This window comes from Narcine bancroftii, chromosome 2, assembly GCF_036971445.1.
Source record: "Narcine bancroftii isolate sNarBan1 chromosome 2, sNarBan1.hap1, whole genome shotgun sequence".
NCBI lineage: Eukaryota > Metazoa > Chordata > Chondrichthyes > Torpediniformes > Narcinidae > Narcine > Narcine bancroftii.
This window is the reverse complement of record NC_091470.1, coordinates 201441816-201468895: the sequence shown is the minus strand read 5'-3', so window position 1 is coordinate 201468895 and position 27080 is coordinate 201441816. Positions and strand designations below refer to the sequence as shown.

At 55.0% G+C, this 27080-nt stretch overlaps 3 protein-coding genes across 5 annotated transcripts; 1 reads left to right on the top strand and 2 right to left on the bottom strand.

Moving 5' to 3' along the window:
* Positions 1 to 2313: 2313 nt before the first annotated feature.
* Positions 2314 to 14103, bottom strand: snapc2 (small nuclear RNA activating complex, polypeptide 2). Of its 2 annotated transcripts, none has more exons than XM_069920116.1 (6): positions 13948 to 14103; positions 12920 to 13129; positions 12599 to 12706; positions 4534 to 4602; positions 3941 to 4220; positions 2314 to 3415 (listed from the first exon to the last, which is right to left on the bottom strand). In XM_069920116.1, exons 2-6 carry the CDS (start codon positions 13118 to 13120, stop codon positions 3057 to 3059), a joined length of 1017 nt encoding a protein of 338 aa, XP_069776217.1. In that variant the 5' UTR covers positions 13121 to 13129; positions 13948 to 14103; the 3' UTR covers positions 2314 to 3056. The 2 variants fall into 2 exon arrangements, with proteins under 2 accessions (XP_069776217.1, XP_069776218.1); XM_069920117.1 differs by having other exon boundaries at positions 12920 to 13126.
* LOC138755000 (uncharacterized) lies at positions 4520 to 9296 on the top strand. Its single transcript, XM_069920119.1, has 2 exons — positions 4520 to 5776; positions 7001 to 9296. Exon 2 carries the CDS (start codon positions 7490 to 7492, stop codon positions 8276 to 8278), a length of 789 nt encoding a protein of 262 aa, XP_069776220.1. The 5' UTR covers positions 4520 to 5776; positions 7001 to 7489; the 3' UTR covers positions 8279 to 9296.
* A 3578-nt stretch (positions 14104 to 17681) lies between the features above and the next one.
* LOC138754997 (female protein-like) lies at positions 17682 to 25810 on the bottom strand. 2 transcript variants are annotated; one of them, XM_069920115.1, is made up of 3 exons: positions 25695 to 25810; positions 21916 to 21998; positions 17682 to 18417 (listed from the first exon to the last, which is right to left on the bottom strand). In XM_069920115.1, the coding sequence occupies exons 2-3, from the start codon at positions 21983 to 21985 to the stop codon at positions 17828 to 17830; spliced, it is 660 nt and encodes a 219-aa protein (XP_069776216.1). In that variant the 5' UTR covers positions 21986 to 21998; positions 25695 to 25810; the 3' UTR covers positions 17682 to 17827. The 2 variants fall into 2 exon arrangements, with proteins under 2 accessions (XP_069776216.1, XP_069776213.1); XM_069920112.1 differs by lacking the exon at positions 25695 to 25810 and adding an exon at positions 23286 to 23392.
* Positions 25811 to 27080: the final 1270 nt, after the last annotated feature.

The window sequence follows — 27080 nt, the reverse complement described above, 5'->3', positions numbered from 1 at the left end:
CCCTTTACCTTTTACTTTTAGGTGTTGCATTTTGGAAGGCCAAGCCAAAAAAGGAGTACACTGAACGGTCGAACACTGAGGTGTGCGGTTGAACAGAAGGGTCTGGGGATACAGATATATAATTCCCTGGTGGACAGGGTTGTCAAGGGAGCTTTTGGCATATTGGCCTTCATAAATCAGTTTTAAGTACAGGAGTTGGGATATTATGGTAAAGTTGTATAAGACATTGGTGAGGCCAAATTTGGAGGATTCTGAACTACAGGAAAGATATCAATAAGATAGAAAGAGGGCAGAGATTTACTATGACGTTGTCTGGACTTCAGGAACTGAGTTACAGAGAAAGGTTAAGCAGGTTAGGACTTTATTCCCTGCAGCACAGAAAAATGAGGGGACATTTGATAAGAGAAATTTAAAATGAGGGGGATGGACAGAGTAAATGTATGTCGGCTTTTCCCACTGAGGGTAGGATACAAACCAGAGGACATGGGTTAAGGGTGAAAGTTTAGGGGGAACGTCTTCACACAGAGAGCGGTGGGAGTGTGCAATGAGCCAAAGGGTGAATATGGGCTCAATTTTAACACTGAAGAAGAACTTGGACAGGTACATGGATGGGAGGGATGTGAAGGGCTAAGGACTGGGTGCCGGTCAGTGAGACAAGGCAGAATTGCTCGCACACTAAAATGGTCGGTTTTCTGCGCTGAAATGTTCTATCGTCCCATGGTCCTAAAATAGCTTTCTCCTTTTCCGTTGGTGACAGATTTTCAGTGGTTGAATAGCAGCTGCCTAGAATTTCTCTACAGCGGAACCCTCCATTCTTCACAGCTCCACGTATTTATCGAATATTCTCGTGTCGGAGCTTTGCATCTGGAGCTCGGGCGGCCGATGGGGCGAACTGGAGACTGGCCGGCTGCAGGAGAGTCCATCTGAAGGTTCTCTCTTCCTGTAAAAGGCACTTCAGGCAACACTAACGGCGACTCTGTCTGCCTGACGGCAGGCAGAAGACAATTACGTGTAATCCTGTTGTCCCTGCCTGCACCCATCCTTCTGCGTGTGCAGAACTTACCTCTTACATCCCCCCCCCCCCCCCCCACCTCCCTTGTGTTACTCATGTTGAAAAGGTCAGGTTTGTGTTTATATCCTTGCCGGGCCAGTCGAAGGGAGAGTGAGAAACCTGTGGTCAGCACCTTCCTGCTGGAGATATCAGGCTCAACGATCAGTTCCCGCCAGTGTCAGAAGCCTTGAGAACTGTTACCACCCTTTTACCCCCAGCGCAAAAGGAAACCATCCACTGGGCAGCACAGTTAACAGCGCTGGAGACCCAGGTTCAATAAGGAGCTTGTATGTTGTCCGCGTGGGTTTCCTCCCGCCCTTCATAACATCCCGGGGGTGGGGGTGTAGGTTAATTGGGGTATTTTGTGGGCTGGAAGGGCCTGTACGTCCAAAATCACCCAGAGGGTGGAGAGTCCAGCACAAATCAGCCAACGCTCATGTTGAACACTGGGACCAAGCTTGGGCAGCATCGAACATCAATTTCCACCTTTGGCACCCCCCCCCCCCCCCAGCTCCTTCTCCTCACTCTGTCCTATCAGAGTGCGTCTTATTCGGCCCACCTGCCTCTCCTTCTTGGGTTGTAATCCCCCCCTCCCCCCGATCGGGGATTCGAATCCGGCGTTGTCTGTCCGTTCTCCCGATGTTCTGCGTGGGTTTCCCCGGGGGTGGGGGGGGGGGGCACCGGGTTCAAAACGTATGGGGGGGGGAGATTGGGTGTCACGGCCAGAAGGGCCCTGTATATCTAAATTCAAATTTAAAACTGTGGATATCAAGACAGCGGAGTGGACCCAAGGGGAGCGGAGATGCAGCAGGGCTCCGCACACGCTTGGAACGGCCCCACTGAGGGAGGTGACGGGGGAAATCTTGCGCCCGCGGGCTCCGCACCCGACATGGCAGCGGCCACGAGGGGGGAAGCAGGGCACCAGAGGACGGGAAGATCACGCCCCTTCTGAGAGGTGGAGGGGATGACCCGCAGGAGGTGGACCAGCGAAGAGGGGGAGGCGAGGCATCCGCTGAGGCTGGGGGAGACCACCATTGGGAAACTCCCTGGAGACACTGGCCGGAGGGCGCCAGGTATCGGAAGCGGGATGCGCCAGGGGCGCTGGAGGTGTAGGTCTGGACCCTGTGTGGCTGCGAATCCACGGACACTTCGTGACTCGGGGAGGGAGGGGGGGTGCTTCTCTCTCTCTGACTGTAAGAGGCGCATCAGGCTCATTCCTGCCGCAGGCAAATCCGTCCAATCAGGCAAAAAGGAATCTCATGTAATAGGACACTTGTTTTATTAGAGGATTATAATAAATTGAATCTTGAGTGAAGGGGTGTGGGGAAAAGGCAGGTCGGTGGAGATGAGCCCATCGTTAGATTGAATGGCCTAGCTCCATGGGCCGACTCCTGCTCCTGTGTCCTAAAGGCAGGGTCTCAAGAGGGACGTCCCTTCTTTCTCAGGTGCCACACAGTTCCCCAACCACGTCTGGGTCAGATCGAGTCCCTTCCGCCCTCAACGAGGAAAACCGACCGGACCGGAGATAACTCCGGTCCGGAAAGCACCGCGATGCCGCCCAGCAAACCCCGGCTCGGCCGGAGGCGGGTGGGAGGGGTGCAGAGGCTGCTGGTGGTGGGAGGGGATGCCCACCCCGCCTCCCGTGTCTGTGCGGAGGGTCCGGAGCACGTACCATCCGTACAGCAGGGCTGGAGAGCAGTTCGGGGGAATTGAGTCGCCCCTCCCTCGGAGGCACGGGGGGAGGGGAAAGACCCTCCCTCAGTGCGGGGGGGAGACTCTCCCAGTGGTGGAGGGGAGTGGGACGATGCCCCCCCCCCTTTTCTGGGGAGCTTGGGGTGAGATCTTTTCTCAGTGGGGGTGGAAGACCCTCTCGGTGGGATGGGGGGGGGGGGGAAATCGGTGGTGAGGGAGGGGTTGAGGTGAGACCCTACCCCGGTGGGAGAGAGGTGGTTATTACCCTGTCTCGTGCAGGGGCCGAGGAGAGTTGCTGAACGTAGGTCAGAGTTCAGCTCAAGGAGGGTGGGGGTGCTGAGGGAGGAGGGGATGATGAGGGGAGTGGTGAGGGAGGTGTAGGCACTGAGTAGTGCAGGGGGTTGAGGTCCGAGCTCACTGCTGTTGCCAGTAGCCCTAAAGGAACACCGAAGGGGTTGAGAGGCCAAGCCATTGCCTGCTGGGAGCCAGGCTCATCATCGGAGGCTGGGGCAGGGTGAGGGGTTGAGGTTCCAGCCACGGGAGTCCAGGAGCAGCGAATGGTCCGCTCCAAGCGATCGTGACTCTGCTCCATGTGCGCCGTCAGCTCACGGATACGCAGCCCCTCCACCTCCGCAGGAAGCGAGAGCAGTAGGTCCAGCATCACAGCCGATTCTGGGGTGAAGGGAGAGAGGGCGTGAGGGTGGGGAGGATGGAGAGAGGGGGTAGGTTGGATGTGGAAGAGAAGGGGGGGGAGAGGTGAGTGGGAGGAGGTAAGGAGAGGGGGAGAGGAGAGATGAGGGGAGGAGGGAGGGAGGAGAAAAGGGGAGGAGAGAGGAAGGGAAGAGGGGTGGAAAAAGGGGAGGGAAAGAGTTAGAGTTGGAGGAGAGGGGGGCAGAGGAGAGGAAAAGGATCAGGGGTTGGGGTCCAGAAGAGAGGTCAGAGGTCGTGTAGGAATCGAGGGAGGGGGTAGAGGTCAGTACTCACACAGTGGGCCGACTGGCGGGAGTGTGGGGGGGGGTCAGTACTCACCCATGAAATAAGCAGTAGGGTGGTTGCGGTGGAGTCAGGTGTCAAGTAGAGGGGTTGGGGAAGCGGTCAGGTGGAAGGATCTAAGTTTGGGCGGAGGGGTCAGGATTTGATCAGGTGTCAGGCGGAAGGGTGAGACGTCAAGCAGAGGGGTCAGAGGTCAGTACTCACCCATCGGGGCGAGCTGGGGCAGCGGAGCCCCTCTCACCGCAGCCACCAGGAACCGGTAAATCCGTGCAAAGTCCAGCTGCTGATCCTGGCGGTCGGGGTCCAAGTGGTCCAGGGATGGCGAGTCAGACCCCTGCTCGCAGGGACCCTCTGTGGGGAGGGACTCATCGGCAGTCTCTCCAACACTCTCGGCACCCACTGCTGCCGTGCCTTGACCACGGGCAGTGACTGGCGGCACTGAGTGTTGCCGGCACACTGGTTCCGTGGCTGCGATCATCAGTGTCTGAGGGTAGGAGCAGAATCCGGATAGGTGGAGGGTATGAAGAAGAGACTAAGAGGGGTGGAGCAGGGGGAGAAGTGAGAATGGGGATGTTGGAGTTAAGGGGGGAGAAGAGGGGGTAAGGAGGAAGAACGGTGTAAGAGGGTGGGGGTCAAGATGGGGGATGAGGGTTTGGGAGATGAGGGTGAGGGACAAGGGGGAGGCGAGGATGGGGGCAAGGTCTGGGAGTGAGAGGACAAGGGTGGGGGGAGATGAGGGTGGGGGTTTGAGGATGGTGGAGGGGTGACGAGGGTGAGGGGGGACAGGGGGAAGGCACCTGGCAGACAGCCGTGCAGATCCCCAGGTCGACTGAACCTGTCGCTGATTCTGCCAATTCCGTCCAGATCTGTGGGAGACACGGAGGCGTCAGCATGCTGGGGGTGGTCACCCCCTTCCTACCCAACCTCCACTCTGATTCTCTCTCCCCCCCACAGAGTGCAGCTCCTTCCCCTGCACAGGCTATTTTTTAAAAATCGGGTGAAAATTGAAAATCCCTATGTGGGAGTCCTCGTGCAGGATCGCCTGAAGGTTGAGTCGGTTGTGACAAAGGCAATGCCGGCATTTATTTCCAAGAGGATTCTAATCTAAGAGCAGGGATGTGATGTTGAGGCTTTATAAGGCCCCGGCGAGGCCTCACGTGGAGTATTGTGAGCAGTTTTGGGCTCCTCATTTAAGATATTCTGGGAATGAAAGGGATATGATCGTGAGTATTGTTTGATGGCTCTTTGCCTGGACTCGTTGGAATTTAGGAGAAACATTTTGCATGTTGAAAGGCATGAACAGAGTAGATGTTTCCCACGATGGGTGAGTCCAGGACAAGAGGGCACAACTTCAGGATTGAAGGGCGTCCGCTGAGAACAGGGATGAGGAGGAATTGCTTTAGCCCGAGGGCAATGAATCTGTGGAATTTGTTGGTGGAGGCTGGGTCACTTGGTGTACAGGTAGTCCTCAACCTACAACCGTGCTCCGTTCTGACCGACCGGTCATACCTCAAAATGGACGCAAGTATCCGTTTAATCAAATACAACAAGGCGGCCACCGAGGCCGCTTGTCCACCTCTACCATAGGCTCTATTTTCCATAGATAGGCCCTACTTTCACCCCAAGATTTTTTTTTAATTTATGCAGTATTTATTTTGGTCATATATATGGATGGTCATAAGTCAAGGACTACTGTATTTAAGGCAGAGATTGATGGGCCAGGGTATCAAAGGTAATGGGGAGAAGGCTGGGTGGTCGGGCTGAGTGGGAGAATGGATCAGCTCAGGATTAATTGGCAGGGTGGACTTGATGGGCTGAATGGCCTATTTCTGCTCCTATGGTTGCTGCGGCCGCTACGCACCTCCCCCCCGCCCCCCCCCCCAGCCCCTGCAGTTCTTGTCCCTCTCAAAAGCAGCGCCCGCCTGTAGAACAAACGGACACAAAGAATCCTCACTGTGACGAGCTTGCTATGGGATTCATTTCGGTTTTCAACATCTTGCAGTGATTCAAGCCTGCTGCAACCCACGGACCCGAACCCGGGTGAGTGTGGCCCTCGGGGAAGTTTGGGATCTAGGTCAGGACGTATCCGTGGGCCTTGTTTTCAGGCAACCTCCATTCAATCCTGTCTGATTGCGTGAAGGGCCAATCACACCCTCATCCTCCCAGTTTGTCTACATTCCTTTATTTGTTTACATGTCAGTCTATAACAGTATTTTTTTTTGCACTAGTGGTAAGTCGCCTAGGGGGTTTAGTTATTTATTTATTTAGATGTGTAGTGGGACTGAGTGGGAGAAGCAAAAGCTTTGTGAGAGCTTATAAAAAGAGAGACAGCTGAGTTGATTTGAGGAGACAGTAATTGGGGCATTACATTCATTGGTGGAGGGCCAATAAAAGGAGGGAGGGGTGAAGGAGTGGCCCAGTGAGTGGCCCCGGGAAGGCTTGGCCCAGGGCAGGCACAGCCATGGGAAGGAGTGGACCAGTGAGTGGCCCCGGGAAGGCTTGGCCCAGGGAAGGGGTAGATCACTGAGTTGATCAAGGAAGGAGTGGCCCCGAAGGAGTGGCCCAGTGAGTGGATCAGGGAAGGCATGGATACACAGACAGAAAATGCCGACAGTTTAGACCGGGCTCTGTGTGGCTGCGGGAGCGCTGGAGTCGAGTCCACGGACACTCCGTGACTCCAAAGGGACTCTCTTTGCTCCTTTTTGCAAAGCACACCGGGCAAGTCTCACAGCGAATCGTGTCTGCCCAATTTTGCGCAACACAGTAAAACCCGGTATCTGGAGTTCAGGCAACCGGCAGCTTCAAGCAACTGGCAATAAAATCAAGGAAAATAAATTTAAAAATTGAAATAGATAGGAATAAAATAATAGGTAAATAAATACTCAATTTTAAAACTGAAGAAATAAACGTTTGTCTGAAGTAATATAAAGGTGGGAGCAAATATCCAGCCAGCAGAGAGCCTTGGTCGGGCTTTTCTCATGGCAGCTGTTTGAACAAAGTTGTGTGAAACAGCGATGGCGTTGCCCAGGTTGATGCCGCTCGGCATTGGGGCGACTCCCTTAAAATGTATCCTTATCCCTTCTTAGTAAGTGTCGCCCCAGTCAGAGGCTTCATCTGTAAACTTGGGAGGAGGTTAATTATCTCTGACTATGTTGTTCATCTATCGGGTGGTTCTGTGGAGGGGGGTGGGGAGGAACCTGCAGATGCAGCGACGGTTAAATGTTTTCAAAGAATGTGACTGAAAATAAAGTAAAATGCGTTAAGGTTTTTAATGCAGGTGTGGAAAGGGCTTTGGCAAATACTAGAGCGCCTCGGATGCCCCCCCAAGTTCCTCAACATGGTTATCCAACTGCACGAAAACCAACAAGGTCGGGTCAGATACAGCAATGAGCTCTCCGAAACCTTCTCCATTGACAACGGCGTGAAGCAAGGTTGCGTCCTCGCACCAACCCTCTTTACTATCTTCTTCAGCATGATGCTGAAACAAGCCATGAAAGACCTCAACAATGAAGACGCTGTTTACATCCGGTACCGCACGGATGGCAGTCTCTTCAATCTAAGGCGCCTGCAAGCTCACACCAAGACACAAGAGCAACTTGTCCGTGAACTACTCTACAGACGATGTCGCTTTAGTTGCCCATTCTGAGCCAGCTCTTCAGTGCTTGACGTCCTGTTTTGCGGAAACTGCCAAAATGTTTGGCCTGGAAGTCAGCCTGAAGAAAACTGAGGTCCTCCATCAGTCAGCTCCCCACCATGACCACCAGCCCCCCCACATCTCCATCGGGCTCACTGAACTCAAAACGGTCAACCAGTTTACCTACCTTGGCTGATGCAAGGATCGACAAAGAGATAGACAACAGACTCGCCAAGGCAAATAGCGCCTTTGGAAGACTACACAAAAGAGTCTGGAAAAACAACCACCTGAAGAAACACACAAAGATGAGCGTGTACAAAGCCGTTGTCATACCCACGCTCCTGTTCGGCTCCGAATCATGGGTCCTCTACCGGCATCACCTACGGCTCCTAGAACGCTTCCATCAGCGCTGTCTCCGCTCCATCCTCAACATTCATTGGAATGACTTCATCACCAACATCGAAGTACTCGAGCTGGCAGAGTCCGCAAGCATCGAATCCATGCTGCTGAAGACCCAACTGTGCTGGGTGGGTCACGTCTCCAGAATGGAAGACTATTGCCTTCCCAAGATCGTGTTATATGGCGAGCTCTCCACTGGCCACCGAGACAGAGGTGCACCAAAGAAGAGGCACAAGGACTGCTTAAAGAAATCTCTTGGTGCCTGCCACAATGACCACCGCCAGTGGGCTGATATCGCCTCCAACGGTGCATCTTGGCGCCTCACAGTTTGGCGGGCAGCAACCTCCTTTGAAGAAGACCGCAGAGCCCACCTCACTGACAAAAGACAAAGGAGGAAAAACCCAACACCCAACCAACCAATTTTCCCTTGCAACGGTGCCTGCCTGTCCCGCATCGGACTTGTCAGTCACCAACGAGCCTGCAGCAGACGTGGACATACCCCTCCATAAATCTTCGTCTGCGAAGCCAAGCCAAAGAAAAGATTATTTGTAAGAATAAGTCTCAAGCAAGCAGAAAGCACACTTATCTGGCATCTACCAATTCCACCCACCCCCCCCCCCCACCCCCTCCACGAGTCAGATATCAGGGGTTTTACTGTATTACGTGACAACAAAAGGATCTTGAAAACCCAGAGTGCCATCTCTCTCCAGACGCTGCCTGATGTGCACTTTCCAGGGGCTGCAGGTCCAAAATCCAAGAAGCTGTTGGAAACACAAGAGGCGGCCAGTGAGCCGCATCAACAGCCGGGTTGTAGCCTGCACGTTGCCTCCCCCTGCAGGCACTAATGAGCATTTCCAGCCGACAGAATCGCTGGAGGAACTCGGCGGCTCAGATACGGTCCAGGGGGAAGAAATCGTCAGTCCCTGTCTCGGTTGGGACCCTTTCCCGAGTCACTGGCTGGGTGTGTGGAATGGAAAGGCTGCGGCCACCACAGGGTGGCGCTGCCACACTCCTGTTCGGAGGGCACCTTGCACTCGCCCCAGGCCATCAAGGTAACCCTTGCGATTGGCCCATCTGAATCACCAGGTGCTGCAGTCCAGGCAGCCCGCCCGGACCTTCATCCCATTGGCCAAGGTGAATCACCTCGGCTGACCCCCACACTTGGCTTCGAGCCACAGGCCAACGGGGCCCAGCCTGCCCCCTGTGATTGCCCCCCCCCAATACCCTATAAAGGGCCATGTGCCCATTCGTTCTGCCTCTTTTGACCCCCTTGTAGCATGTAAAAATCACTTTTCCAACTGGATTGGGGTGAGTCCCAAGGTCAGGTAGCTAGAGCCATGTCTGCACTGGTCAAGGGGTGGGGACACGTAGTATCATCTTGATTGTTGAATCTGCATACTTAAGTTTCTGTTGGTTTTCCCTCATTATCCAAAGTGTATATTTACCCTTTGTGTACTGTGTGTGGGTTCATTTAGCATTTCAACCCTGTTACCCTATTTGCATTCCCAAAATAAACGTGTGCTTTGTACCTCAACCTTGATCTGATTCTTAACCTGCGGGATCCACATGAGCCCTTACAACACCATGTCTACCCACGGATGCTGTTGGACATGCAGAATTCCTGCAGCAATTCTTTGTCTGCTGAACATACCAGCCTCCACAGCAGTTAGAACATAAGATACTTAACAGTGGAGGAAAAGGGGGTCCAAATCCATACATCTCTCAAGGTCACTGCCCAGGTTGAAAGGGTAGTTAGGAAGGCCTTCAAGAGGCTGGGCATCATTAGTCCAGGGAACTGAGTTAAACAGTCAAGAAGTCATGTTGCAGTTCAACAAATCTCTGGTGAGGGTACATGTATTGTGTTCAGTTCTGGTCACCCCATTGCAGGAAGGATGTGGAAGGTACGGAGAGGGAGCAGAGGCGATTCACCAGGATGTTGCCTGGATTGGAAAATAAGGCCAGGTAGGCTGGGACTTTACTCTTTGGAGCGTAGAAGGATGAGAGGAGACTTAATAGATTCTGAGAGGCTTAGATAGGGTGGACAACCAGCACCTATTTCCCAGGGCGGGAGTAGCAAACGCAAGAGGATGTCTGTACAAAGTGAAGGGAGGGAAGTTTAAGAGAGACGTCAGGGGTAGGTTTTTTTTTGCAGTGTTGGTGCCTAGAATGCCTTGTAAGGGGTGGTGGTGGAGGCTGGAACATTATAGCGTTTAAGAGACTCTTAGACAGGCACATGGATCAGAGAAAAAGACACAGTTACAAGGCAAGAAGGGGTCAGTATTATTTTGGTAGGAATACATATGTCGACACAACATCGAAGGCCAAAGGGCCTGTACTGTGCTGCAATGTTCTATGTCCATCGGGCCTGCTCTGCCATTCAATGATCTGATGATGGGCTCATCTATACCTACCTGCCTTTTCCCCATATTCCCCCAATTCCCCTACTATGTAAAAATCTATCCAATCTTGTCTTAAATATATTTACTGAGGTCGTCTCCACTGCTTCAATGGGCAGAGAATTCCACAGATTCCCCACCCTCTGGAAAAAGCAGTTCCTCATCTCCGTCCTAAATTTACTCCCCTGAATCTTGAGACCATGTCCCCTAGTTCTGGTCTCCCCCAATAGTGGAAACAACTTACCTCCCTCTATCTTATCTCTTCCTTTCATAATTTTATAAGATCCCCTCTCATTCTTCTAAATTCCAGCGAGTACAGTCCCAGACGACTCAATTTCTCCTCATTAGCCAACCCCCTCATCCCTGGAATCGACCTGGTGAATCCCCTCTGCACCACCGCCAAAGCTGGTCCATCCTTCCTCAAGTAAGGAGACCAGAACTGCCCGCTGTGCTCCAGATGCGGCCTCACCAGGACCTGGTACCGTTGTAGCAGAACCTCCCTGCTCCTAAATCCAATCCCTTGAGCAATGAGTTAATCAGAGCCACTCAGCATGGGCAGGCCCTTTGACCTAAATCGTCCCATTCACACTCATCCCAGCCGCCCGTGTCCCTCTGAACCCATCTTATTCATGTTATCAGTCTAAAATAGTAAACACTCAAAGAAACTGGAGGAACTCAGCAGGTCCCTTTCCTCCACAACACCCCCCAGCCCCATCACTGCCACCATGGGAGACAGGGATGTATAAGCAGCGTTTCTGGCCTGAACCCTTGTCAGGGTTGTGAAGAGCCGGAGGTTCTCAGCATCATGGGGAGAGATGTGCACTCAGCGTGTCCGGTCAAGGACCCACCGTAGTCGCAATGTTGTGGATCCTGGCGAGGAAACGATTGATGAAGAAAGCAGGGACAGACTCCGCACCGCATGCCAAGGCTGGGCAAGGTGGCAGATGGGATGAGCAGCGGTTCTGTTCAGGAAGTCAGTGCTGGGTTCACCTTGACTACTGGCTTACTGACCCAGAACAATTTCCAGGAGAGGGTGAGCAAATTTAAGTTCTGGGGAGTCACTATCTCGGTGGATCTTTTCTGGACACAACTCACCAATGGCATCGTGAAGAAAGCTTGTCAGCACCTCCACTTCCTTGGGAGTTTATGGAGGTTTGGTTTGAAACCCTGGCAAATTTCGACAGATGTCTGGTAGAAAGTGTGCTGACCGGCTGCATCACGGTCCAGTATGGGGGACACCAATAACCTCCCCCCCCCAGCATAAAGCCCTGTAAAAGGTAGTGGACACAACCCAGGACATCAAAGGCAAAACCCTCCCCACCATCGACAGGGGTACGCTGCTGTCGGAGCGCGATCACGAAGGATCCACACCACCCAGCCCACGCTCTGTTTTCACTACTGCCATCAGGTCTAGGGGCCACAAGGTTCGCCCCACCAAGTTCAGGAATAGCTGCCACCCCTCCACCATCAGACTCTTCAACGACAAACTCAATCAGGGACTTACTTAAGGAGTGCTTTTTATTTTTTCCCCTCTCTGTATTTGGACAGTTGTTTATATTTCTTTATTTCTTACATGTGTATGTTGTGTAGAGATTTTTTTGCACTACCAATAAGTGGTAATTCTGCCTGGCCCGCAGGAAAAAGAGTCTCAGGGTGGTATGTGATGTCACTCTGACAATAAATCTGGGACGCTGTGTGCAGATCCGCTCTCCTGCCTGACCTGGAAATGCAGCGAAGGGTCCCTGGTTGATGTCTGGGCAGCTGCTCTGTCATTGAGGAAGGAGTGCAGACTGGGTTCAGGAGCACATGGTGGGATCCAGCCCACGGGGAGCAGCGAGCTGATGACTGCCCAATAATCAGGGAGTCCACGTGGCCACTCAGTATGTTGAGTGATGGAGGTTTCCTTGCTGGAGTCAGCAGGGTCGTTGGATTGCTGACGTCTCATTCACCCAACACTCCTCTCCGAAGCCTCGCACCTGGAGACCTTCCACCCAGGCCTCCCTCTGCCCTGGAGTCTCTCCCTAAACTGCTCCCCCCCATTGCCCCACCAAACCCCGGGATCCCATCACCACATCCACCCCTCCTCCTTACCCAGAGACCCCCCCACCATCATGGGAAATTTCAGAACTTCCCTGTGTCCTGGTGTCCCACTATCATGACCCCCACCCCAGGTAGTCTTGGACCTCCCCCCCACATCCCCGAGGTCCCCAACACCACATCTCTCTTCTACGTCCCCATCACCACATCTCTCTTCTACGTCCCCATCACCACATCTCTCTTCCACCCCCCATGAACCTTGGGGGTTACCTCACTGAACCCTGGCACTCCATCCCCTCACTGTGCCCCTGGTCTCCCACAAGACCCCTCACCAAGCCCCGAGCGTCACCCCCTCCACCCACAAGCCCTGGGAACCCCATAAGCCCCGTCCCTCACCTGCAGAGGGGCCCGCAGTCGCTGGCGTCCCCTCACCCGCTGGTTGACCTCTCTCTGCAAGGCGCTTCGAGCTGACCGAAGCTTCAGATCCTCAATGAAGGTGGCCACCTGGGGTGGGGTCGGGGGTGCAAAATATCAGACCAGCAACCTCCTTCTGCCTGAACTGTTTCCCACATCCTCCCCCAAACCCTCCTCCTCACCCCTCCCTTCACCCTCAATCCCCACACACCTTCTTACCACCCACACTCGCCCTCCCACACCCTCTCCGTCGCGCCAACCCCACCATCCTCATCACTCCCCTCTACCTCCTCCGCGGCTCACCTCGTGGGTGCTGCGGGTGCTCACGGCCGCCTCAATGGGAAACAGGTCAATGTCCCGGGCCCCACTCTGCCGGCTCAGTGCCCGGAGCAGCGCCCGCCGCTCCTTGTGGCTCCACTCCTCACCCTCGCCGTCTGCCCCTCTGGGCACCGTCTCCGCACCGTACCGCCGCGGGGCAGCTCTCGCCCTCACCGGGGGCTTCATCACCACCTGCTGGGAGGGGTTGGGGCAAGAGAGAAACTATCACGTGTGGCGGGGGGGAAAAACTGGCATGGGGCAGCAGGCAAGGAGGGGGAGACGGGCACAGGAGGAGGTGGAAAGGGGACATGGAGGGGAGGGAGGAATGGTCATGGGGAGGGGGAGATGGTCATGGGAGGAGGGGGAAATGGTCATGGGGAGGGGGAGATGGTCATGGGGAGGGGGAGATGGTCATGGGGAGGGGGAGATGGTCATGGGGAGGGGGAGATGGTCATGGGGAGGGGGAGATGGTCATGGGGAGGGGGAGATGGTCATGAAGAGGGGAGATGGTCATGGGGAGGGGGAGATGGTCATGGGGAGGGGGAGATGGTCATGGGGAGGGGGAGATGGTCATGGAGAGGGGAGATGGTCATGGGGAGGGGGAGATGGTCATGGGGAGGGGGAGATGGTCATGGGGAGGGGGAGATGGTCATGGGGAGGGGGAGATGGTCATGGAGAGGGGAGATGGTCATGGGGAGGGGGAGATGGTCATGGGGAGGGGGAGATGGTCATGGAGAGGGGAGATGGTCATGGGAGGAGGGGGAGATGGTCATGGGGAGGGGGAGGTGGTCATGGGGAGGGGGAGATGGTCATGGGGAGGGGGAGATGGTCATGGAGAGGGGAGATGGTCATGGGGAGGGGGAGATGGTCATGGGGAGGGGGAGATGGTCATGGAGAGGGGAGATGGTCATGGGGGGGGACAGGTGGTCATGGGAGTGGGGGAATACCGGGGGAGGAGGAGACAGTGAGGGGGGGTAGGGGGAGTTGAACGGTCGCCGCCGACCTTAACCCACCTTCTCGCCGCCACCAACCCCTGGTGCTAATCCGGAAGTGTCCGCAGTTTCAACCGGAAGTTGCTGTGGCGCCAGGATTAAAGATGGTGACTGCGATTGACCGTGTGGTGTCGCGTTGTTTTTCTACCTCCCGCGCCGTCTCTGCCCTCTGTCCTTTAGTGGGGAGTGGGAGGCCGGAGTCTACCGACTTTTCGCGTCCTGACATTGTCTGTGGGCGGAGGGGGTTGACGGCCCAGCAGCTTCTTCTCTCAGCGCGGACCAACAAGTCTTGCTGACGGGCAGCGCAGGCAGAAACAAGCAGAAAATCGGTTCAGGAAGGGTTACGGATGGCCGGGGAGGTGCCACTGGGTGGCCGGGGAGGTGCCACTGGGTGGCCGGGGAGGTGCCACTGGGTGGCCGGGGAGGTGCCACTGGGTGGCCGGGGAGGTGCCACTGGGTGGCCGGGGAGGTGCCACTGGGTGGCCGGGGAGGTGCCACTGGGTGGCCGGGGAGGTGCCACTGGGTGGCCGGGGAGGTGCCACTGGGTGGCCGGGGAGGTGCCACTGGGTGGCCGGGGAGGTGCCACTGGGTGGCCGGGGAGGTGCCACTGGGTGGCCGGGGAGGTGCCACTGGGTGGCCGGGGAGGTGCCACTGGGTGGCCGGGGAGGTGCCACTGGGTGGATGGGGAGGTGCCACTGGGTGGGGGTGCCACTGGGTGGCTGGGGAGGTGCCACTGGGTAGGGGTGTCACTGGGTGGCGGGGAGGTGCCACTGGGTGGAGGTGACACTGGGTGGCTGGGGAGGTGCCACTGAGTGGCTGGGGAGGTGCCACTGGGTGGGGGTGACACTGGGTGGCCGGGGAGGTGCCACTGAGTGGGGGTGTCACTGGGTGGCCGGGGAGGTGCCACTGGGTGGCCGGGGAGGTGCCACTGGGTGGCCGGGGAGGTGCCACTGGGTGGCCGGGGAGGTGCCACTGGGTGGCCGGGGAGGTGCCACTGGGTGGCCGGGGAGGTGCCACTGGGTGGCCGGGGAGGTGCCACTGGGTGGCCGGGGAGGTGCCACTGGGTGGCCGGGGAGGTGCCACTGGGTGGCCGGGGAGGTGCCACTGGGTGGCCGGGGAGGTGCCACTGGGTGGCCGGGGAGGTGCCACTGGGTGGATGGGGAGGTGCCACTGGGTGGGGGTGCCACTGGGTGGCTGGGGAGGTGCCACTGGGTAGGGGTGTCACTGGGTGGCGGGGAGGTGCCACTGGGTGGAGGTGACACTGGGTGGCTGGGGAGGTGCCACTGAGTGGCTGGGGAGGTGCCACTGGGTGGGGGTGACACTGGGTGGCTGGGGAGGTGCCACTGAGTGGGGGTGTCACTGGGTGGCAGGGGAGGTGCCACTGGGTGGCTGGGGAGGTGCCGCTGGGTGGCTGGGGAGGTGCCGCTGGGTGGCTGGGGAGGTGCCGCTGGGTGGCTGGGGAGGTGCCGCTGGGTGGCTGGGGAGGTGCCGCTGGGTGGCTGGGGAGGTGCCACTGGGCAGCAGGAGAGGTGCCACTGGGTGGGGGTGTGACTGGGCGGCAGGAGAGGTGCCACTGGGTGGGGGTGTGACTGGGCGGCAGGAGAGGTGCCACTGGGTGGGGGTGACACTGGGCGGCTGGGGAGGTGCCACTGGGTGGGGGTGTCACTGGGCGACGGGGGAGGTGCCACTGGGTGGGGGTGTGACTGGGCGACAGGGGAGGTGCCACAGAGTGGGGGTCTCACTGGGCGGCAGGGGAGGTGCCACTGGGTGGGGGTGTCACTGGGTGGCAGGGGAGGTGCCACTTGGTGGTGGGGGGGGGAGGTCCAGGACTGGGGGTCCCAGTCTGGGAGGTGGGGAGGATCCCGAACCAAGGGGAGAATCCCAGACTGGGATGGGGGATGGGGTTCTGGATTGGCGAGGGTCCTGGACCAAGCGAGGGTTCTGTTCTGGGGGATCTCGGACCACGGGAGTGTCCCAGACTGGGGGTGGGGGGTCACAGACTGGAGTGGTGTTGCAGTCTGAGGGTCCCAGACTGGAGGAGGCTCACATTCTGGGGGGTCCCGGACCAGGGGAGAGTCCCAGACTGGGATGGGGGGGTGGGGTTCTGGACCAGGGGAGGTTTGCGGTCTGAGGGTCCAGACCTGGGGAGGGTCCCGGATTGTGGAAGGGTCATACTCGAAGGTCCCAGATTGGGTGAGGGTCATGGTCAAAGGTCGCGAACCGGGGGAGTGTCCCAGATCCAGGCGGGAGGCGGATGGAGTCCAGGTCTGAGGGTCCCAGACCAGTCCTGGGCCGGAGGTGGGTCCCAGTCTAGGGAAGGGGTGTAGTCTGAAGGTTCTGAACTGGGGAAGGGTCCCAGCCTCTGGCCCCTTTCATCGCGTGATGAGCCAGGATGTCTGTCAGGCCCATCGTCGAGGGGAGTGAGCGGCTGGTGGTCGGGAGGGAGTGAAGGGGTGGGGGGGAGGCCGAAGAATTGGAAGCACGTCGACCCTAGGGGGAATGCTCATCAAACGGAATTCCTTGGCTCTCGGGTCGCGGAATCCCGTCCTGTCTGCCCCGCCTCCTCCTTGTAACCTTTGATGCCCTGGCTAATCAAGAACCTGTCAATCTCGGCCTTAAATACACCCAATGACCTGGCCCCCACAATTACCTGTGGCCACCCTCTGGCTGAAGAGATTCCTCCCATCTCTAATCTAAGTGGACGTTCTTCCACCCTGAAGTCGTCCCCTCTTGTCCTAGACTCTCCCACCACAGGAAACAACCATTCTACATCTACAAATTGTTTGCAAGATTATCCAAAGCAAACTTAACTGTTAATTTAGCAAAATGTCAATTGGCAAATGCCACAGTAACATACTTGGGTTATGTAGGCAATGGCAAAGTTGCACCTATTCAAGCTAAGGTGAATGCAATTTCTGAGTTTCCTATTCTCAATGGCAAGAAAGCAGTGAGAAGGTTTTTAGGAATGGCAGGATATTACAGGAAAATTTGCTGAGGTTGCTCTTCCTTTAACCAACCTTTTGAAGAAAGGGGAGAAATTTGTGTGGACTAAAGTGTGTCAGACAACTTTGGAAAATTTAAAGGAGATGCTCTGCCATTGCTCTGTGTTAAAATGTCCTGATTTTGACAGACAATTTTATTTAGCAGTGGATGCCAGTGAGAGAGCAGCAGGTGCAGTTTTATTACAAAAGGTCCACGCCTTTCAATAGGGTGTAGCAGTCAGCGCAATGCCTTTAGAGCACTGTCTGTAAGGAGTTTGTACGTTCTCCCTGTGTCTGCGTGGGTTTTCCCCAGGGACTCCAGTTTCCTCCCACTGATTGAAACGTAGCATGGGGTGTAGGTTAATTGGGTGTAAATTGGGCAGCACAGACTCGTGGGGAAAAATGGCCTGTTACCGAGCTGTATGTCTAAATATATGAAACGTTCCAATGGGATCCCCACCCCCTCCATTCTCCTAAATCCCAACGAGTTCAGGCCAAGAGCTGTCAACTCATGTGATGACCCTGTCAATCCCAGAATCATCCTTGTGCACCTTCTCGAACCCTCTCCAACGTCAGCACGTCCCTTTCTTAAATGAGGAGCCCAAAACTGCTCTCAATGCTCCATGTGAGGTCTCGCCAGGGCCTTGTGAAGCCTCAACATCACATCCCTGCTCTGAAGTTCTCCGTTGAGAGCCACTCAGCGGCACAAGGACAGCTTCCTCCCCGCTGCTGTCAGATTCCGGAATGATCAATGAACCACAGATGCTGCCTGACTTTTCGTGCATTTTAAAAAAATTTATTGTTATAAAAGTGGTTTATTTGCATTGACGTTGCCGCCAAACACCAAATTTCATGACCAATAAATTCTGATTCTGTAGGAGAGAGGGTTTTATTGGTGGGAGTTTATGAGCGTGTTGCGTTCACTGGGTTCTGGTTGATTTCTGGGCCGTGACCTTGCCACTGGTGTCTACTCTGGCCGTCAACCAGCCGATCACATTGCCCTGAGGGGAGGAGTCACCTCTGTAAAGGTTTCGGATTGTTCTGGGGGCCAGCAGCCGGTCCCACAGGTTGACGTCTAGCAGCTCACCCACGAAGTTCTGTTCTTTCCCGACGACGCCCTCCTCGTGACCCAGGATCAACTTGCCCCCAGCCGTCACGGGCTGTGAGCCCTCCAGCACTTTCCGGCTGGCTGGCTCGCCATTGACGTACAGGCCGACCAGCTGCTCCTTCATCGCCCGGGTGACACAGAGGTGGACCCAGCCCCAGAGGCTGGGGGGCAGCCGGAAGAGGAGCTCCTTGCTCCCGATGCTAACCTTGATGGTGGTGTCATTCTCGCGGCTCAGCGCCAGCTCCTGGGACTTGTAGGAGACGAGGACATGCCTGGTCCGCAGCTCGGTGTTGTACCGCACGCACAGTGTCAGGTCGCTGAGGTCTGTCTGCATCTGAGGCTCCACCACCACGTGGTCACTCTGAGTGTTCTCTGGGAACACCAGCGATTCCTCTAGCAGTCCTGCGGAGAGACGAGAGAAGGGAAGTGCATAGAGCCACAGGAGACCTTTCAACAAAGACTCCCCATCTCAAAATGGCGGTGCTGCTGCAGACCCGTGGGGACCGGAGACACTGCGCTCCCCCTGCGGGGTCTGACCACCGTTGACTGCACAGGCTTCAAACCGCCCATTAAAGGAGCCAACCACGGAGTCCATGCCCAAGATGGTGGCCACTTTGGGTTGCAAACTCTGGGGAGGCAGAGGACTGGCGCAGGGCACCAGAAAAAGGGGAGAACATCCGCTCCCCCCCTCCCACAGGTTAGTGATCACAGTGGTGGTCCAGAGAGGGGGCTCCATGGCAGAAGGAACCCAACATGTGGCAGGGCTGCTGGTCACTCACACCCAGCTGGAGACAGGCTGAAAACTGGCCGCTGGGGTACCAGGCATCAGATCCAACATGCGAGGGGGTGCTGAGGCCTTCTTAATCGCGTCAGTCAGAGGTTCAGATATGGAGCTCGGGTTGACGACGGTTTTGATGGGACTCGGTAAGGGTTCAAAGGCTGTGGGAGCCATGGAGGCAAATCCACAGACAATTGGACTGGGTGGGGGGGAACACAGCCTCATTTGCTTCTGTAAGAGGAGCTTTAGGCTGATGGTGAATCTGCCTTACAGCAGCCAAAAGGCAATTTTGTGTAATATGACACTGAATCTTGAGAAGGAGAAGTCCCTTGGGGTTCAGGGTGTTAACCGGAAACATACAGTCCTGATGTGCATACAGACGGATAAGTTCCCATGGCCTGACCAGGACTATCTGAGGCCATTGCAGAAAGAGGGGAAGAAATTCCCGGAGGCCTGGCAGACATTTTTGAATCTTTGTTGGCCCAGACAGGAGGGAGGTTGATGTTCTGCCGTTATACATGCAAGGCTTTAAGGATGGGTCAAAGCCGCTGGCCGGTAAATCGCAGTCTGATGAACCACGGACTTGGGGATGACAGGCCGGTGAGCCGCCGGCCGGTGAATTGCAGGCTCATGGACGGCAGGTCAGTGAACCGTGGGCTGGTGAGCCACAGGCTTGTAGATGGTGGGCCAGTGGATGACAGGCCAGTGAGCCACAAGCTGGTGAACAGCAAGCCGGTGAACCGCACATTGGTGGACAGTGGGCCGGTGAACCACAGGCTGGTGAATGGTGGACTAGTGAGCTGCAGGCTGTTAAATGGTTGGACAGTGGGTCAGTGAGCCACAAACTGGTGAATGACAGGCCAGTGAACCGCGGGCTGGTGAGCCTGACATGAAGTGGTGGGAGTGTTACTGGAGAGGATTCTGAGAGGGAGGATTGATGTGCTTTTGGAAAGGCTGGTTAAAGCAAAGGTAGGAAAGGATTAGTTGAGGAAATGAGAGATGGGAGTCATCTGGGTCCTGTACTCACTGGAATTTAGAAAAATGAGAGGGGATCTTATAGAAACGTATAAAATTATGAAAGGCTTTGAAGATAGAGGTCAGTAAGTTGTTCTCATTGGTGGGGGAGACCAGAATGAGGGGAGTAGATTTAGGATGGAGATGAGGAGGAACCATTCCCCGGAGGGTGGGGAAGGTTGGATCAATTTTTAACATAGTTGGGGAATTAGGGGATATGGGGAAAGGGCAGGTGGGTGGAGATGAGCCCATCATCAGATCAGCCACGATCTCATTGAATTTCAGAGCAGGCTTGACGGGCCGAATGGCTGACTCCTGCTCCCATTTCTTGTGTTTATCCAGGTTGTGGACCGAATGGCCTGTACCCGTGCTATGATGTTCCGAGACTGTCAGCATGAGTTTGCGTGTGAGAGGCCGTGCTTAACCAATTGTTCAAAGTTTTTTTTTCGAGGAGGTTACCAGGAAGGTTGATGAAGGAATGGCAGTGGGTGTCGTCTACATAGACTTTAGTAAGGCCTTTGTTCCGCATGGGAGGTTATTCTGTATTCAGGATGAGGTAGTAGATGGGAAATCTATGTGGGAACACACAGTGATAGTTGGTGACTGTCTCAATGACTGAAGGCCTGTGACTAGTGGTGTGCCTCAAGGATCGGTCCTGAGGCCATTGTATGTCATCTATATCAACAATCTGGGTTATGATGTGGGAAATCGGACTTTATTCCCTAGAGCACAGAAGAATGGTGGGAGATTTGAGGGAGGTATAAGAAGGGGTACAGAAAGAATAAATGCCAGCAGACTTTTTCCACTGAGGTTGGGTGAGATAAGGACCGGAAGATATGGGTGAAAGGGGGAAATCTTTGGGGGATCTTCTTCACCCAGAGAACAGTGGGGGTGTGGAATGAGTTGAAGTGGTGAATGTGGGCTTAGTATTAACATTTAAGAGGAATTTGGATAGGTACATGGATGGGAGGGGTACGGAGGCCTGTGGGCTAGGCACAGGTCAGTCAGACTGGGCACAATAGTAGTTCAGCACAGACTAGAAGGGCTGAAGGGCCTCTTCCTGTGCTGTAGTGTTCTGATTCTGATTTGAGAGTAGTGATTGGCCACTGGCCCAGCTCTGTGTCACGGATCCCCAGTGGTCGTGCATCAAGGTGGACCACTCCTGCCCGTGGACCAGAGACATGTTCCGGGGCTAAACATCTCCCCCCCCCCCCCCCCGCCACCAAAGGCAATGGCTACGTGGCTGTCTGTCTGTGTGAACAGGGCAGTGGACACCCCGACCATGGGGCTGGGTGATGGAGGGGGGAAGCGAGTGTGTGTGATCCCAGCCATGCCCACCCCCACCCCGGTGAGAGAAGTAGTGGACACCTCCATCACGGGGCTGCCTGTGGTACAGGGAGTGAGTGACCGCCCAGCAGTGAGGGGGCGGGGGTCTCTCCAGTGGAGGTCTGTGTGTTTGAGAGAATGGGGGACCTGGGGTGGCCGAGTGTTATCACTTCCTGACACCCCAGCTGCCTGTCACATCCCCGGCCCGGGAGGAGACGGTGAACCATGCTTAACGCGGAATGCGTGAGACTGCACCCACCCCCGCCCACCTGAAGGGGCTTCTCCTCATGTTCTGGCTGCACTTCAGACCCTGTGGCTCCTGATCTATGGCTACCCGGTGCGGAAGGGGGCCGGGCGCTCGGAGAACCTTGTCGTTGTCGCCGGTCCTGGGCAAGTCACGGGTGGAACCGATTGCTTTCCCTCGCTCAGGGTTACGTCTGTGCGGTGTGGGAGCAGGAGCCATGTGGTATCTGAGGGGACGGCGTCTGAATTCCAGGAATGGTGGCCCCTCCCCAGGGGATAGTGTGTGTGCGCTCGATGATAAAAATCGTGTTTTAATTTCATGTAAAATACTGTGTAATAGATCGCTGCTTCACATGGTTTCTGCCACGGTAATGGTGGGTTTTTAGTCGTAGATCTGTGTATATTTGGTGTCATGTTGTAGTTTTAAATAAAGTTTGCATGTTTAAAAAAAATAAAGGGGGGGAATGAGTGCCTGAGGGTGATCCCAGCCCCCGGTGAGTGGGTGTGACCATCGGCCGAGTGCACGACGTTGCCGTTACCTTCCCGCTGCTCACCGCCCACCAGCGAAGAGACCAGAGCAGCCGCGCAGGTCAGGAGTAGCAGCTTCATGGTCAAGGCTGGCCTGGACAGAGAGAACAGACCTGATTAACCCTTGGTGCCCTGCACCCGGTCCCCTTGGTTCTGCGTTCCCCTGCATGCAGTCCCCTGGGTTCTGTGTTCCCATGCACGCAGTCCCCTGGGTTCTGCGTTCCCATGCACGCAGTCCCCTGGGTTCTGCGTTCCATGCACATGGTCTCCTGGGTTCTGTGTTCCCCTGCATGCAGTCCCATGGTTCTGCGTTCCCCCTGTACACGGTCCTCAGATCCTGCATTCCCCTTGCACATTTCTGCCTTTCTGTGTTCATGGTCCCAGAGTCCTGCATTTCTATGCAGGTAGTCCCTGCGTTCTACCTTCCTCTACACATGGTCCCTGGGTCTTGCATTTTCCTGCATCCTGCATTTCCATGCACACAGTCTCTCGGTCCTGTATTTCCACAACAGTCCCCTGACCTGTATTCCCCTACATGCAGTCCCCAATATTTGCATTCCCCTACACTGGCCCCCGGGTTTTGAATTCCCCTACACACATTCCCCAGGTACTGTGTTCCCCTACAGTCAATCCCTGGGTTCTGCATTCCTATGCATGCTGTTCTCAGGTCCTGCACATTCATACACATAGTCCCTGGGTCCTGCATTCCCCTGCACATGCTCACCAGCTCCTGCATTTCCCTACACACAGTCCCTGGGGCTGACAATCCCGTACACACAGTTCCAGAGTTCTCCATTCCACTAGACACACCCATGGTTCTCCATTCTCTCAAACACAGTCCCAGGATCCTGCATTGCCCTACATAGTCCCAGGGCCCTGCATTCCCTCCTCCCACAACCAGTCCCAGGGTCTTGCATTCCATACACAGCCCCAGGGTCCTGCATTGCCCAACACAGTCCCAGGGTCTTGTATTCCCACACGTGCTCCCAGGGCTTTATCTCCAGAGTCTGGTGATGGGCCTGTCCCATTGAGTCACTCCTCCAGGGGAAGATTGGCCTCCCACTAGTTCTGACCTTGAGACCTGAGTTGATGCAGCCTCTCGCCCCTGGCCTGTTCTCTCCCCAACGCAACCCCTTGTCCCTGCCCTCAAACAAGTACCATCAGGCCAGGAGGTGAGGCAAGGAGAGGGGTGGGCAGTCAAGGACCCTGTGCAACTGAGGGGAAAGGAGGTGTCTCCCTCCATGAGGATGGTTGGATATCTGCCAGCTCATCTTGGGGCCGGGTTCCCCAGCTGCCATGACTAACTCAAGGCAAGGCTGTGGGCGGGTGTCCGCTGCCTACCCCATGGCCTGCGCAGGTAACCGAGAAAAGCTTCACTTACCCACTGTCCCAACACAGAGAGTCCTGCTCCATGAAGGTGCAGAGCCCGGTCTGAGGCTTTTTATTGTCAGCCCACTAAGGCCCAGTGAGAGGCAGGGCAGTGCAGAGAGAGTCGGCTCGCTGCCAGTCGCCTGGCCATGGGTTCCAGCCAGTGTTGATCTTGGTGAACACGCTGACCTAGGGCCCAGTGCCAGTTTGCTCAGGGAGGTTCAGGTGACCTTGTTTGGTCTCCATGTTTCTACCTCTGTCCTCCTTGCTTGGCCCAGTGACAGAGCTCTGCCCACAGGGGACAGGCCGGGTGTTTTCTTAAGTGATCTAAATAAATTAATAACCGTATCACCCAGCAATTCACAGTTGATTATCGTTAAAACTGCTGGAAATGGTTAATACACTGAAATCTCGTTAGAAGGCAATTCGTTAATCCGCAGAATTGCTTAGAGCATGGGTGTCCGTGGACCCCCAAAAGCCGCTTTCAGGTGGAATCGCCTGGAGAATGCGGCTGTGGGTGTCTGCAAAGGGACGTTCAGGTGGTAGTGGTGAAGGCGGTGTTCTGCCATCTGAAAGATCTGAATTGGGGAGAGGTGCCGCGGAGCAAACACTGGCTCCTAAGTCGGGGCAGGGGCAGCCGACTGTCAGGTCGCCTCGCCGCTACCGACAGCCAACCCACCCCCCCCCCCCGCTGCCGACAGCCCCCTTCCCGCACTCTCCCCGCTGCCAACAGCCCCCCTCCCCGCTACCGATAGCCCCCTCCCCGTTGCCTGACAGCCCCTTCCCCACTGCCGACAGCCACCCTCCCCGCTGCCAGACAGACCCCGGCATGGGATGTCAGGGCTGGGGCGGCCGGTGCGGGACTTTGGGCCCCTGACGTCCTGGGCCAGACACTCAAGCCCCTGAAGTCCAGCACCAGCCGCTCCAGCCCCGTAGTCTGCAACTCGGCTGTAACACGGTATCAAATCCTGGACCCCAACTACTGTGTTCTAACCAGGTTTTTACTGTAGGTCAAGCCAGCACTGCCATTCATTCGGATCATTGCTGATCTTCCACAATCAGTGCCCTGTCACTGCCTTCTCTTCATATCCCTTAACTCCCCTGTCTACAAGGACCTCATCTAACTCCTTTGAACTCACCCAGAGAACCTGCCTCTGCAGCAAAGCGTTCCACAGACCAACAATTCTCTGGGTAAAAAAAAATTCTCTCATCTCTGTCCTAAAGGGCCTTCTGTGTATTCTTAAACTGTGGTATCGAATCCTCGTCTCCACCCAACATCTGGAACGTGTAGTCAGTTTCTATCGCGTCCAATCCCTTAATAATCTTATAGGCTCTAATCATATCTCCCCTCATCCTTCTAAATTCCAATGTGTACAAACCCAGTTTATCCAACCTTCCAGCGTACGTTGATCCTGCCTTCCTGGGGACTAACCCTGTGAATCCATGCTGCATTCCCTCAGAATGTCCTTCCTCAAATGAGGAGACCAGAACTGGACACAATGCTCCAGGGCCCTGGACAACGGCAGAAGGTCGTCTCTACTCCGTGACTCTGTTCACCTTTTTATGAAGGCCAACAGCCGTCCGCCTTTTCCACAGCCTATTGAACCTGCCTGTGACTGATGAGCACGTACACCGAGATCACGTTGCACATCTCCACTCCCTAACGACTCCATTTTTAAAAAGAAATCCACACTCATTTACTTACAAAGCTCGTTTGCAAACTATTCCCGTGAAAATCTTCACACACAGCACCGTTTGCAAAATATTTGACATGAATCGACACAGAATAAAGTATATATTCAAGTCACTCCATTACTTTTTCTCTCTCTCTCCTGTCGTCGGTACTTTTTAACTAACAGCGAAGAGAACATAGAATCATCTCCTGTTCCAAAACGAGAGCCCGACACCAGGTCTCCATGAAGCGAGGCAAAGATCTGGGAACCACAATTCCTGAGCGACGCTGGTCCGACCTCTGCCGGGACAGCATGAAGGCGGCCGTTCACGCCAGGTCCAGGCTGGTGCAGTACAACTTCTTACACCAGCCGTACCTCATGCCTCAAAAGTTGCACAGGGTCAAATCAGAGGCCCCTGAATTGTGGTGTGGAGATGAGTCTCTGCGTGTTCGCCATGACCAGGCACCAAGGGGAGACCCTGCTGGGTAGAATTAGGGGACCTTCTGAAAATAATTACAGGGGTGGAGTATCCACAGGACTCAACATTGTTCCTGCTGGGGGACGGGGGGAGGGAGATTGTCCAAACACCAAATTCAATTCGCCAAGGTCGCCTTGGTGGTGACCAGGCGTAACAGTTACCTGGAAATCTGACTCAAGCTAAGCGCAGCATGAAGGCGCAGAGCTGTGTGTGAATCACTGATAACCTGAGAGGGAGACGCGATGGATTCGTGGAGGTGAGGCAGCCATACCTGCGACCCGGTGAAACGCAGGTGCGATTGTGTTGGTCGTACAGTCGTAGCTTGTGTTTATCATTGACACTAATGTTCAAGCCTGATTCCCATCTTTGTAACTCCCAATTGGATTATAGAATTCATAACTGATGTTAATGTGTTTGTGATCCCCTTTTGAATTTAGAATCTGCATTTCACCACATTCTGGCAACATCATAGTCGGACCTAATTCTTCTCTAAGAAAAGCTCTTAATTGTATTGTTATAAATATTGTATTTATTTTTTAATTGTTCAAATGACATTATTAACAATCTTCTACGTATCTGATCCCTTTATGGAACCAGGTATGTAGATTTAAATTATCCATAGTTAGAGAAATTAATTTATTTTTGGAGTAATTTTCTTTCTTGTACCAATTAAATTATTCAATTTATACCAGATACTCAAAATGTGTTTGATTATTGGTGTTTTTTTTTCCCCAGATTATAATAAAATTAACAGCCCACTTATGTATGAAATCTTCTGCCCCTCTTTCCCCAACTGTGTGCGGTTCAATTTCTCCCCATGAAGGCTTGTCTCTTCCGTCAAAGAGGGAAGGTGACGACCTTCATCTGGGCTGCCTGTTGACAGAGGACTGTTGCCAGAGATGGCGGCCAATGTGTGGGTCAGCCTGGTCTGGTCACCAACACCTGGCAGGCAGCAAACCCGGCTGCACGTGGTCAACTCCCTCAATCAGTAACTGGACCTTTCAACACAGGCCAATCCGTCCGGGGGAGGGTGGGGGGTCGTGATGAACCAGATTGGATCCACTCAGCTGAGCTGTGGTGAATTGCCGGAGATCAGGACGAGGGTGGGGAGGGGCAGTTAGCAGGGACGAATATAGTGAGGGAGGAACTGAGCAGGGAGGAAGCCGCAGGCAGCGCCACGCTGTTATGGCGCCGGTGACCTGGGATCAAATCTGGCGCTGTCTGTAAGGAGTTTGTGCTTTCCAATAGTCTTCTTAAATGTTAAAATTGAGCCCACGTTCACCGCCTCAGCTGGCAGCTCATTCCAACCCCCACCGCTCTCAATGAGAGGAAGTTCTGATCTTCTCCCCTTCTCCCCTTTCACCCTATACCCATGTCCTCTAATTTTTGTTCCACCCACCCTCAGTGGAAAAAGAGAAAGGGCCTGTCTTAAAGAGTCGAATTTGCAACTTTCCATTCGTCTTGAGCCATTCCCAACATACACGGTTCAGCTGTCTCTGTCGGAACCCTGGGCTGCAGCCCGTCTAGTCCAGGGGCCTCGTTCACCCTCAGCCCCTTCACCTTCCCCAGCACCTTCTCCTTCACTCACTAGGCTACTGAATCTCTCAGGTTTCTGCTGGAAAAATACTTCATCCACCACTTCTTGGTTGCCTGCTAT

Coding starts and splice junctions, on each gene's coding strand:
- LOC138755000 (XM_069920119.1), top strand. CDS start 7,490: ATGACCACCAGCCCCCCCACATCTCCATCGGGCTCACTGAACTCAAAA.
- snapc2 (XM_069920116.1), bottom strand. CDS start 13,120: ATGAAGCCCCCGGTGAGGGCGAGAGCTGCCCCGCGGCGGTACGGTGCG. Junction 12,707..12,919: donor GCACCCGCAGCACCCACGAG/GTGAGCCGCGGA, acceptor ACCCCACCCCAG/GTGGCCACCTTCATTGAGGA. Junction 4,603..12,598: donor GACTGCGGGCCCCTCTGCAG/GTGAGGGACGGG, acceptor TGTCTCCCACAG/ATCTGGACGGAATTGGCAGA.
- LOC138754997 (XM_069920112.1), bottom strand. CDS start 23,317: ATGGAGCAGGACTCTCTGTGTTGGGACAGTGG. Junction 21,999..23,285: donor TCTCTGTGTTGGGACAGTGG/GTAAGTGAAGCT, acceptor CTCTCTGTCCAG/GCCAGCCTTGACCATGAAGC. Junction 18,418..21,915: donor GGGCGGTGAGCAGCGGGAAG/GTAACGGCAACG, acceptor GTCTCTCCGCAG/GACTGCTAGAGGAATCGCTG.